A 13,332-nucleotide genomic window follows, 5' to 3' on the forward strand; every position below is an offset into this window, starting at 1 on the left:
GGTTTATCAAGCTTATTTAATTCAGGAATGGCCATTTTGTGCGCCAGTCTCAACACTGAGGTATCTTGTTTTAAAGCAATAGTTGGATATTTTTGGAAATATGCTTATTTTCTACCAACAGTTAGATTAGAAGACTGATACCATTCTTGCATCTGGGCGTTCAATATAAGGCTACAACCAGCACATAAATAGACCAAAGTCAACAACTGTTGAACCAGTTCCAAACATGTGCATGAGCCTTGCCATGAATCAATGAGTTTGTCCAATCATCCTGAAACTTGGTAGATATTTATGCTGCAACAAGTTTGTAAAATTATCTTGAAATTGGCCAATATGGGGCACCGCAAAACTTTTCCATATGGCCTTTCAGTATAATATTTTAATACAGCTTTTATTTTGACTGGACTTTGTCTTAGTAGCCTCTACAGCAAACTACTATTTAAAATCCAGCTATAAGTGCAAAATTGAATTGAGACTGCAAATTGCCGCTTGTGGCTAACTACCCTGTCTGCCTGTTTCAAGAATGACAAAAAAACATAAAATCACTAAACAGAGAATTTATAACTTTTAAGGAAGTGATATGGGTGTAATTACTATTGTGTTGTCTTGGTCAGTAAAATCCAGCAAAGTAAGCTGTTAGTTGCAGTATAGTTCTCTGAGATAAGTTTGACTTGTCTGCATAAAAGATAACACCGCATGGAACAACCTTTATTTCTCCCAGTCTGTGAAATCAGGCTGTGGTACATTTTAACCGAACCCCATTAGATGAGGACTCCCCTCTCTCCATACACCCACACTGAAACAGTAAATGTGGAGCTGAAAGCTGGGAGTTCTACTGGCTCAGACTAAAGGCAGGCTGACACTCGCCGTGTAATCTGTAAATTACCCTGGCTCCTGCCTAGCTCTGTGTGTGCGATAATTAAAACTTCAGTGGGTATGAGAAAGAAAGATGATTAGCATGTTAGTGCCTGCGCTGATGCTACTCTTTGGCAGGCAGACGTTATGTTAAGTCTGTAGGCATCACTAACATTCCACTATCACCTTTTGATTTTTCTAGACTTTTACTGACCCTTTTCCTATCAGCTGCCAGTACATCTAAATACTTAGAAAATATTGTGTTTTCACTATCCACAGGACTGTACTAACTGTAAGAACACAGTTATGTAACTCCGGAGAAACCAGACACATGGTTTATATCACAGTTTCACACACGTTTAATTTATCAAAGGCTAACCTTCAATTCATCCCCACATACAGAGGTATCACAATTCTCACCTCAAACAAAAACGCTTTGATTTTTTTTCATATCAATGCTGCTCTGTAATTCTGATCCTCTCAGTGTGTTTGGACCCGAGATTTCAGATTGCCCTGCAGAATTATCATTTTGCAATGTGTGTTCAGCCTGTAAGACATGATTAAGAGATGAAACCGCAAGACGTTAAACAGAATTCCAGTTCAGGCTCATATCCTTATCCAGAGTGTGTAAACACATACCCCAAGTTAATGTTTGCAGCCACAGGGCACTGATATGCGTGTGTCTGTGTTTGTGTGTGTGTGTGTGTGTGTGTGTGTGTGTGTGTGTGTGTGTGTGTGTGTGTGTGTGTGTGTATGATGACATGAGCCTCTAAGACCACGGGAAGCAGCAGGGCACATGCCAAAGAGGTGTACAGTATATCAACTTGGGGAAATAAAGACTGATTAAAATAGCTGATTTATGAGCTGCCAGGGGTTTACAGCTCCATTAGGGTTAGGTTAGTGAGGAAAATTAGTTGATGAATGATCCAGAAGGAGGCACAAAGAGAGGCAGACAAGAAGGGGAGGGGGGTCTTAGGACGAACTGCTGTTAGTGTTGATTATTTGTTTTTGTGAATTGTTACTGCTTGCAAAATGATGTGATGCAACACTAGTGGGGGAAAAAAAAGTCAATAAAATGCAAGGCCAAAGCTAACATACCACCAAAAGTGAATGATGGGATGGATGTGAACTCTGCCAGTAACAAATTGAAATGTTACAGTTTTTGTGGCGCTTTCCCTTTGGAATGATCCACAATGTTTTCTTTTTCTGGGAAGAAAATTATGACGCACCGTTCATCCAACTATAAAGGGAATAGTTTGCTTATTCTCTTACTTGCCGAGAAGCTTGATAACACTGTCTCATCTGTACATGTGTTGCAGTCAGTTAGCTTAGCTTAACACAAAGACTGGAAACAGGGGGAAGCAGCTAACCTGGCTTTGTCCAAAGGTCACAGATCCACCTACAAAAACTTCGAATAACCATATTTCTCAAAATGTTGCATCATTACTTTCATTAAAATTGGTACGTGTTGGCAGTTTCACAACAAGGGTTTAAATTCATCTGCTGTCTTGGAAATGTGTATGATCAGTCACCAGTCATTAATCAAGACATGCAACTGAGAAATAGAAAATCTTAAAGCGACCACAGGACGGAATGTGTGTGTTATCCTTCTAATAGTAGTACACAATAGTAGCTAAGGTTTTGCAGGAAAAACATCCACAGTTAATGAGCCAGGACTAAGGTGTGTATGTGTGTGTGTGTTTCATAGGCACGCACGTCAAAAAAGGGGAAAAACCTCTAATTGACCCTGGCAGCACGACTGTGTTCCCTCATCCAGAAAAAGGTATATACAAATGCACATAGACAAAAAATATACAGACAAGCTTCATCTACATTCTGTTACCATCCCCTTTTTTATCTGTTGTCATTGTTCTTTCTCTCTCTCACACTCGCACACACTCAAAACACTGATACTCATACATCACGGGCTCCATGTTTTAGGTTCCAATGGACAGGGTCACCTAGCGACGGCTCTCATTATCGCCATGTCAACCATCTTTATCATGGCCATCGCCATCGTCCTCATCATCATGTTTTACATCCTGAAGGCCAAACCGAGTGGCCAGGGTGAGACTCCACAAAGGCGCGCACACACACAGAGAATCTCATCTTAAAGGTTGGCATTTATGTTTAAGCAAGTTTTGTGTGTGTGTTTGCAGCTTGTTGTTCTGGACAAGTTGTGAAGGCAGTGGAGGCTCAGACCAACAAACAGGAAGACAAGAAAGAAGTCCCTGGTGAGTGTACACACACACACACACACACACACACTGAATGATTCATGAGCTCACTCAGTTTTTAAGCTTCTTAATGGCTGCCTGTCTGATAAACTGACTCAATTCCACTTTCCAGCAGTAAAAACGATGAATTTGTTTACAAGCTGTCCTGGTTATGAGCCTTATCCTGGTTTTCATTATAGTCTGGATGTGATGTTTACATGAAACACAAGTAATGTTATTATTCATATCCTTGTACACATGATCCTAACATTGTCCACCATCCATTTTTGGCCATATGTATGGGTGCAGGCACAATTTTGACTGCACCAATAACAAGTTATGATATTTAAATGTAAAAATAGATAAACGCAAAAGTCAAGAAATAATTTAATAATATACGCATGCTACAGAGCTGTTAATTTAACTTTCATCTCTAAGAAGGCTGCACATTAAAATGGTTAGACAGTAACTGTTTTTTTTTTTCATTCCTAAACCAAGGCTGGGCAGTCAAAGTCCACAATACTTTGAGATAACACAGAATACATATGTGTAAAATATTTCATTTGTACTATTCAGAAAGTACAAAAGGATATATTAAAATAGTTCCTTATAACTTGAAAAAGAAAATGCAGAAACAAAGTAAAGCATGAACATGACATTAGAGGCTGTTTGTATTGTACTGTAGGTCACAGACCATCTGTTTTTTCTTCTCTAACATTCTCAGTGTTTTCATATCTGTAAAAATAAACAGGCCAGCAGTCACTGATCGTTACCACATTTCCATAAACTCTGCTCGCACTTTGCACACTTCCTAAAGAAGAGCCTACAAAATATGGACTCGATAACAGATGCAGCTGAAACTTAAACAATTTAAAAATACACTCCAAATAGTACAAAGGCACACAAAGCTACATAATTATAGTAACAAGACAAACTGTAATTAGTTTTTTTTCTTACCCTTAGCTTTAACAACTATAAAATGACTCAAAAATAATCACAGTGACACAGCACACAGTTTGCGTGACAGTCAGTTGAGGCATGAACACATACCATCCAGCGGGGATTAGAGCAGCACTGTATATAATTTTACTGCAGCAAAATCCATTCTAACCATGATTCAGGTAGCTGTATGACTGGCTTACTTGCTAAACCCAAACACTATGTTTTCTGTGGTCGAACGTGCATCCACCAAAGTATTATCTAGTATTTTCCTTCAGTGCTCTGGCTATAGCACTTTTTAATTGTAGCTGCAAACTTCATTTCTTTTGGGAACTGTTTCCTTCTCTGGAACAGCATGTATGCATGGGAAACTTGACCTCATAGTTCATGTTAAGATCTGCCCTACAACAACCTGTGCAGCGCTTATCACATCTGTATTAAATGTGTAATCAAACAAATCGTATCATCTCATCAAACCTGACTGAATCACTGTGTTAATACAGAGTTGGCTCCACGTGTCAGTCTAGTATGTATGTGCACATTTATGATGATTTTTAGCATGATTTATGCAAATGCAAGTGTGTATGTGTGTGTGTGTGTGAAGGCTGGCAGACCTGCAGTATGATGAGTACATCATGGTGGAATGTGAAGCCTCCGAAGCTAAAGCCATACATTGCTTTAGGCGCCATTTCTCCTGACAATGATGCTCTGTTCAATCTTACTCCCAGACTGACTGACTAACCACTTACATGTGGTGTGCATGAGAACACACATACACACACACTTACTGTATCTGTGGCCACAAACACATTATGTGGTACAATGAGGTTGCTAACTTCATAATGTCCTTACAAAAAAAAACAAAAAACATAAAAGAGTGGTTAAAACGTAATTAAAATATATATGTATATCCGCATTGTTAGCTGAATTATCTTGAGTGTGTGTGTCAGTGTGTGAAAGCGTTTTCAATGACTGGTGTGTATGTGGGAGAGAAGCCCATTGCTTGGAGCTCTACCGGAGCTGCCTGTCACTCACATAGACACTGAGTTAATAAGTCTGCGAGATGAAAGACACAGATGCTTAAATTCACACACACCCTCTCTCGGTTTCTCTCTCTCTCTCTCACTCTCACACACACACACACAGCATTTGTTCCACTTAGGGATTCACTCATTACGCTGTCTGTCCCTATCAATATCCATGATGTAAGTGTAATTTAACACAATTCTCACTTATACTCATTTTATACATCATTCCAGCTGCAGCTCCTCTGTTCAAGGTAAAATACATCCTGTTAGCCTCAGGATTCTGTTCTCTAGATATAATCAGGTCTTGATTTGCAACAAAAGATTAGAGGATTAGACAAAAATAGGATTTGAGATCTTTTCTGACTCTCCATCTTTAATTGTTATTGGGATTACTGAACTTCTCTCTGTCTGTTAGATATATTTGGATTTGTGAGAAAGAAACACCTGTAAACCTGTACGTCCTCTTGTTTTTCCTCCTAGACAATGTGGTGATCTACTCAGAAAAAGACGAGTTTGACAAACTGAAAGCTCCTCCTCAAAAGACGGTCAAAAGGTGAGAGACAGTAAACAACTGCACCACACTGCTACTCTTTGGTTGAACAAACTAAGAACAGACACACTTAAAGGATTGTCGGTGGTTAATGGTTAAATCGAGACAGTGAAATGCTCAGTGTAGGCGAAGAATCAAACACAGGATTTGGTTTAAAAAAAAAAAAAGACGCAATAAAGCAACTAAAGCAATTTATGAGCTGTAAATGAGTTTTTCAGTGGAGGATATGATCCTTTATTGATTACTACGGGGAACTACAAAACTTTTTTTTTTCTGTATCTTGACCCCCAGCTGCATTTTAATTAATCCACTGGGGTTTGAAAGGGATGTACAACACTTACAAAGCTTTTCTTTTCACAGTCCAGTATATCCAACCCATTTTCTTTTGTTTTTCAAACCAACACACAATTGCCTTTTATTCACTTATAACTGTATTTTTACATGATAGAAATGACAATAATCAAACTGGGTATGTATGTGTCTTTGTATATGTGAGTTGTATTAACTTAATGTGTATGTATTTAAACCAGCTATGTATATTTACACATACAATTGTGCATGTTCTGAATGTATCCTTATCTCTGAGTGTGTATTATGGCTCTGTGTTTGCATTTGTATGTGGCGACACACAGACGCTACACAAAAGAAAGAAGCTTTTATCATTTTCTCAGCATCTGCCCATAATTAAGCCACCACAGAACAAGTCACTGCAGTAGTACTATCATTGCTGCTGGCCTGGGAGGCATTTTAAAAGCAAGTTCAGCTGAGTTTTTTTTTTTTTTTTTTTAATGAAGCAGACAACCATTATGTGGCTTTGGAGCAGGCGAGGAGAGGTGGGTTGGGGGGGGGGGCATAGATGAGCCCCGAAGCTTAGCAAACTCTGGGAATCGGACAGAGGGGGTAGTTGTCGGAGCGAATAGGGGTATTTATTCCAAGCTTCATCTAAAACCACCACCAGGTGAAAGCACCTCCTGGCAGACAACAAAAGGATGACAGTCTTCTCACCTTCGTCTTTCTGCATACATCTAACCCCCCCCCATGTGCAGACAATGGTGCTTTATAGGTGCAAGTGGCTAATGTGCAGGAGAAGTGTGGAAATAAATGATAGCGTACAGAACACAAACCTACAGTGATCCTTTGTGCTCAAAAATTACACTGTTAGCACCATAAATGCTTAGATTGGTACACTGTCCTTATATATGGAAGGGGTATGAATTAGAGAATATATGAGATACACACACAAACAAACACCTCATCACACCAGCATCAACAGCAGTGTGGTATAGCAGCATGCCAAGGGATGTGCTAACTCACTGCTGTAACTGCCAGCATGGGTGTTAGATGTCCGGGAAACAATGCCATTGTGTGTGTGTGTGTGTGTGTGTGTGTGTGTGTGTTGAAGAAAAGAGTGTGGGACTGCGAAACAATGGCATTCTCTGTCAACAAGGTGCTTTTGAGAGAAAGGACAGAAAGGGAGAGGATGGGTAATAAAATGATATTACATGGTATCATGTTGTAAAACGCAGGGCTATTTCAGTCAATCACAGGAACGGCTTAGAAACATCAGCAGCTATGGCAACAGCAACAACATTCGTCTACAACCCTTTTTTAATGGTCAAAGTTTCTGTTAAGTTCACAAAAACATAACAGTGAAACTACAGATACTGCAGAATACAGGAACAGAATTAGTGCTTATGTGTGGAAATGTCAGAGAACAAAGCAGTAGCATGTGAGGGAAGTAACTACAAAAAAATTGTATCGGGGTAAACACTCAGTTGACAGTTTATTAGGCTAATGAGCTCATAAACTGTCAACAGAGTGAACGTGCAATTCATCTAAAATTCAGATTTTTTTTTGGTTTTGTTACAATCTTAGTTCACATTGACATACTCTACTACTTGAAGATTGTCATCTCTGCACTGTGGAAATAAGCTGGAACTCATTTTACTGCAGAAGAGGAGTGTGTTTACTTGCCAGTAACAGTCTACTGAGACAATGAGTTTTTCTTAAAATGTATACTCAGGACAGAAAAAAAGAAGAAAAAGACTAATTTGTTTCATGGAATTTCTTGCTCATTCACTTTCTTGCCCAGTGTTAGTTATTATGTCTTAGCTTAGCATAAAGACTGGAAGTGGGGAAAGAGCTAGCCTGATTTTGTCCATAGGGGAACAAAATTTCTCCTACCAGCACCTCTGCGGCTCACAGGACTCACTAGAGGTGCTGGTAGTATATATGTATATACATGATTTACATCCCAAAATGTTGAACTATTCCTTTAAGAAGAATAACTAATCAGATTTAAGTGTAGACGTCTAACAAACGTGATGAAGAATAGTGTCCAATATGTCACATGCATATTGCACATTTAGTTGTTAGCATTTAAACATAAAAAAGTGGTAAGAGTCTAGTTTCTATGTAGGAGCTCAAGCTAATTAGTGGCAGGAGAGCATACATATTTTTTAACTGTTTGTATGTAACTGTGTGTGTCTAGAGAATATATGCACATATGTTCAAATGTGTGTCTGTGTGTGTGTACAGTGAAAATGATGCGTCATCAGAGAACGAGCAGCTGCTGAGCCGCAGCATTGACAGTGATGAGGAGGCAGCATCTGAGAAACAGGGATCAGCTGACACCAATAACCCCAACCCCAACCTGTGCCTTGTCAACCTGGGCAATAAGCCCGACCTCTGCCTGCTCTCTCTGGGGCTGCTGGAGAGCGACCGTGCCTGCAACGGGACCACCACCATCACAGCTGGCCAGGCCAACAACATCCCGAGTCCCAACCACATCGGCAATGTCAACCACATCGCCAGCACTAACCACATCAGCAGTGTGAACGCAATCAATAACAACAATAAAACCCCGGGGGTAGGGAAGAAGGAGCTTTTAAAGATGTTACTGCAGTAAAAAAAATGATTATGAACAGATCCTCAGTTCAGTATCATCTGGAAATCACAAAGTGCTGTTTTTTTTTTCTTTTTTACCACACAGATGCTACAGAGTCGAAGGAAAAAGATCCTCGATCTATATGCCAGAGCCTGCAATGTTACAGAGGGTGAGTCTGTCACACAGGAAAATAATAATAGTCATTTTCAAGAAAATTGCTTCAAGAATTTAAACTAGATCTGAAAGAGGTCATCACCTCACTACACTTGCTTATTTTTCCTCAAGAAAACAAGATTCAGACTGGATTATATTCGTAATATAGATATTTCAGCGTGGAATAAAAAAAAGTGGTGGACCAGCCAACACACCGACACTGCCATCCCTAGAGCAACAGCAATAGCATGGCTAAAAATGAAACTTGTTGTCCCTCTCTAGGCCTGAGCCCCACAGAGCTTCCCTTCGACTGTCTGGAGAAGGCCAGCCGCATGCTGAGCTCCTCCTACAGCAGCGAGGCGGCCGTGGTGAAGACGTGGAGGCACTTGGCCGAGAGCTTCGGCCTCAAGCGTGACGAGATCGGCGGCATGAGCGACGGCCTGCAGCTCTTTGAGAGGGTGAGCACTGCGGGCTACAGCATCCCTGACCTCCTGACCCGCCTGGTACAGATCGAAAGGTTGGACGCCGTGGAGTCGCTCTGCTCGGACGTGCTAGGCAGCAGCGAGGTAGCGGCGGCGGCCGGACGGCAAGGCATCAGCAGTTTTCACAGCCAGCTGGTCTGTCCATCCCCGTACCCATCTCCCTCCCAACGCTGCGCCAGTGTCTAAATATGTGGTGGAGCAGAGACTTCAGAGACTTGGATGCCTTACAGTTACATGTCTGTAGGCACAGATACTGCTCTGACAAGGAGGACAGCACATGTACAGTATACATTATACACATTACCCCCCTCACATGAAGAATGTCAGTGGACTTTCCAAGGCACAATCCTTTTCCCATTGTGGGTATTCTCTGTCATGAAGCTATCATGAAATACTTAGCATGGCCTTCATTTGTTATCTTTCTACAGTGCTACAGACTTCAGAAAGACAAAAATGAAAGATTCCTCAGAGTGAGATTATTCTCTAGTTTGGTGGTTCAGATATTTTCCTCCTCTGCAAGAACAAAATAATCAGAATTAATTTCTTCCTTTCTCGAATTCTAAGAAATTTTAGCAAAAAAATAGCTGGTTTAACTGTGCGCTGGACGTAACAAGATAACATTAAAAAAAAAAACAACACTTAGTGAGCACACTATCACAGTTCCTTTTAAGTGGGAGAAATGAGGATGCCTTGTTAGCTGTCCTCTCACTGAACTTTCTGCTTCGTCCCGCTGCTGACATAGCTAGATGTTTGTGTCCGTATAAAGGAAGCGACCTGGTTTGACCGCAGCATCAGTTAACATTCATGACTGTGCCTTTGGCTGTGCTGTCATCATATAGGACAGATACGAGTTCCCTACTTAGAATACCGTCTTTATGCCCAGCTGGAAATGCTAAAACATCATTCAGCTCAGCTTTCATCTGGTAAACATTGCTTCTGAACTTTGGGCATTTAGGGACAACCCTGTGTCTCTTGCTGAATTCGGACACCACCAGCAAACACACAACTACAGTCAGAGGTAGATTATGGTATTTTCGGTTTTTAACCTGAAGACATTATGTCCGTATTTTTAACTAAATGCTAAATGCCTAGAACTGCTCTTGTTCAAGTGCTTGTTCTCTGCCTAAAGACAGTATGTAAATCCACTTTCCACAACTTTAACACACACAGATCAACGAGCTCTCTTGCTACAACTACTTCCTCAGCAGTGACCCAGTCTGTGACCCCCCCTCCTAATAACCCCACCCCCCCCAAATTCCCCTTTTACCCCAGTGCTGCGGTCTAGTGCTGCCGCCAGTCCTAATTATTTGGCGTGTGGCTCCCCGGGCCCCTAATAGGCTGAAGTGTTGTGGTTTACAGAGCGGGTGCAAAGTGCCTGTGATTTCCAGCACCCAATTAAGCATTTAGGGCCACTTAACCACTGAAAGCCCAGTGGAAAAGCTGTAAAAACCCTGCATTAAAAAGAGAGATCCCACAGCAGAGGCATGACTAACTGCCCCTGGGGTTGCTGCACTGTGAACGGTGCAAGAATGCAGCCGGTCGTGGTGGAAGCAGCGCTACGGTCGTCCTATAACGTCTGATCTTGCTCAGCTTTTGTGGTCTGCTCAGTCATGCTCAGACAGGATTTAAGCTCCCCTCTACCCTATGGGACCAATATAGCAAATGAGAACAATATGCAGTTGTGTGGGTTGTCCACTTGTGAAAAGCAGCTGAAGCCAGTTTAGTGCTGTATGTACAGAAACTGAGAGTGGCTCCGATAAGCATCAGGATAAACTTTGTGACCAGCGTCATGTTAATGCTCGTTTTAGCTCCGTTAATAGTGATGATGTTAACAGATAAGATGCTGCGGGTCAACATCCTTCTCTTCCAGTGGTTAAGCTCCAAATTTCAACATACACAAGCAATGCCAAGACTTGCTTTGATCTCATTTCTCGGGAATAGGACTGATCTTTATCTAATGCCTGATGTTGTCAGGACAATGTCCTGTGACTGATCTGCACAGAATCAAACACATCACCTGCTGCCAAGTTCTTTTTCTACTTCTTTACATCGCAACTCTGGGGCAGGACCCCAGTACTTTAAATTAATAAATGTGCATGTTTATCAAGCATGTTTTCATATTTTATATCCTTTAACATCTCTCGTCAAGGCAAATAAAAAGATTGCATTAAATATAACTGCCTTCTTAGAGCAGGGTTGTCTTCATCAGATCCAATTCAGTTCAAAACAGGTTTAACTAGTTATTTTTTTATGATGTTTTATGCTGTTGAACTTTTGTAAATAATCTAACTGCTTGATTGAATTGAAATGAAATGGATCCAAGCCCTGTTTTCAGGCAGGCAAAATCTTGTCTGACATATATTATGCTGATAGGATGATATACAGAAGCCAAACATGGATTACTTACCTCAGTAGCACATACAGTAAAATAGAACATGTAGAAAAACACACAAACTGATCACAGAACCAAAGTATAACTGTATATATAACTTATTATTGTACATAATGTATACATTAATAAAGATGTAATGCAAAAATGTTTGAGTCAAGTGACTGTGGATTGGACCTTTAGGGGCACAGTGTGTGGAACAAACAGAGACTTGGGCTGGCATAAGTATTGCTGTAAGACCTTTCACATCACTTACATTGCATAAGCACACTTTTGTAGACTTGCTTTGATGCAGGTATTTTGTACATTTTGTGCTGCTGTGCAATAAGCTATCGAGAGTATCTGATGTTTAGCAGATATAAACACAAAGTAAAGCTCGATGCAGTGTCATTAGTTTTGCAGGTAATTGGACATAACGTAAACCAAACTGTTGGACAAACTGACATCTTGACCTGATGATGGCTTGTGAAAAAAATCAGGGGATCACCGGAATGATTACACTTCATCCTAAGGACGACATCAATGTCTGTACCAAAGATAACAGTAATCTATCCAATCATTTTTTATACATTTCACTCAAAAGCATTACTCCTAAACTTCATCTAAAAGATCTGTACTTTTGAACAAATTGTTTGTTAAAGACACAACACTAAAACCTCATTGTAGCGTTGGAGAAAAACCTCAGAGAACATTGAATGTCTGCACAAAATTTAATACCAATTCCAAAATTCACATTCACATCTATGCACATGACCTCGAGTGCAGGATGAGTCATGAAAAATAAGTATATAAAGCTGTACAGGAGAAAGGCCTTCTGCTGTAAAAGAAACATATTCAAACATATTTATCATATACAAGAGAACAATGGAACAAATACACATATATGATCCATATCTTTTATGTAAGAAGTGAATACACAATACAGTAAATGATCCCGTGTAGTGGTCAGTTCTATCCTACTGTTATTTGTCAACCAGCAGCTGCTGACAGGGTTAGTTAATGGCTTACAGACAACAGCGGATGGAAAATCACTAATCACAACATTTTCCAGCTCATTCAAAACTCCAACAGTTAATTATAGGTCATTAAATATGACATATTAACTAGATGGTTTGTCAAGTGAAAGATGATTTCATGGAGAAAAAAAAAGACTGTAGGACAAGATTAGATTAGACCATAACTTCATTCAGACATTAGCTCTTTCATCTCTTCCGCTGACTTGCTACTGCAAGTCAAGAAGCCAAACCACTTCTCCCTTTCAAATTAAACACAGCAACATGTTACTTCTTATTGTGAAGCATTATTTCCATTATCCACAAATGGGATTTTATTTTATTATTATTTATTGTTACTAAATGATAAAGAACAATACTACAGTTTCAAGAAACTTGATTTCTGTGTCATATTTCTAGTTTCAGAGGACAAGTGGACAACACTTCAGTAAATCCCTGTTCTGCTCTAGCAAAATGACATTAGTCTACTATTGTCACCTCTGCAAATAACACTGTCATCAGGCTTTCTTTGTGTGCGGGTGTGTATTCATGTCAAGATCCCCATGGCCTTAGCTAAATGATGAGGTGTGTATGTGCTGGCTGGGGATCATAAGCCTAGTTTATGGTCTGTGGTAATGCCAGTGATGCTGCTGTGGGGCATCGGGGCAGCATTGAGGTCTTTCTCTCATCATGTTTCAAACTCCTGCCCACAAATAATCCATCCAATGTGAAGAGCCTCTTAGTCTGATAACACACACACACACACAGAGTAGGTACATACAAACGTATGCTGAAGGGTGCGTGTCTTCAGGGGCTTTCTTTGCTCTTAAGCGCTTGGCTT

The 13,332-nt window shown here is 40.4% G+C and overlaps 1 protein-coding gene across 1 annotated transcript in view; it reads left to right on the forward strand.

Annotated features, from left to right (window-relative positions):
- The window catches only part of edar (ectodysplasin A receptor), a 35,268-nt gene extending 23,641 nt beyond the window's left edge, over nucleotides 1–11,627 (forward strand). Inside the window, exons 6-12 of the mRNA XM_041057052.1 lie at nucleotides 2,564–2,638; nucleotides 2,797–2,922; nucleotides 3,015–3,089; nucleotides 5,519–5,591; nucleotides 8,127–8,457; nucleotides 8,581–8,644; nucleotides 8,911–11,627. Of these exons, the coding sequence (XP_040912986.1) occupies nucleotides 2,564–2,638; nucleotides 2,797–2,922; nucleotides 3,015–3,089; nucleotides 5,519–5,591; nucleotides 8,127–8,457; nucleotides 8,581–8,644; nucleotides 8,911–9,296 (1,130 nt within the window). The 3' untranslated portion in view covers nucleotides 9,297–11,627. The remainder of the gene's footprint in view (nucleotides 1–2,563; nucleotides 2,639–2,796; nucleotides 2,923–3,014; nucleotides 3,090–5,518; nucleotides 5,592–8,126; nucleotides 8,458–8,580; nucleotides 8,645–8,910) is intronic.
- Nucleotides 11,628–13,332: the final 1,705 nt, after the last annotated feature.

This window comes from Toxotes jaculatrix, chromosome 15 (assembly GCF_017976425.1).
Source record: "Toxotes jaculatrix isolate fToxJac2 chromosome 15, fToxJac2.pri, whole genome shotgun sequence".
NCBI classification, from domain to species: Eukaryota; Metazoa; Chordata; class Actinopteri; family Toxotidae; genus Toxotes; species Toxotes jaculatrix.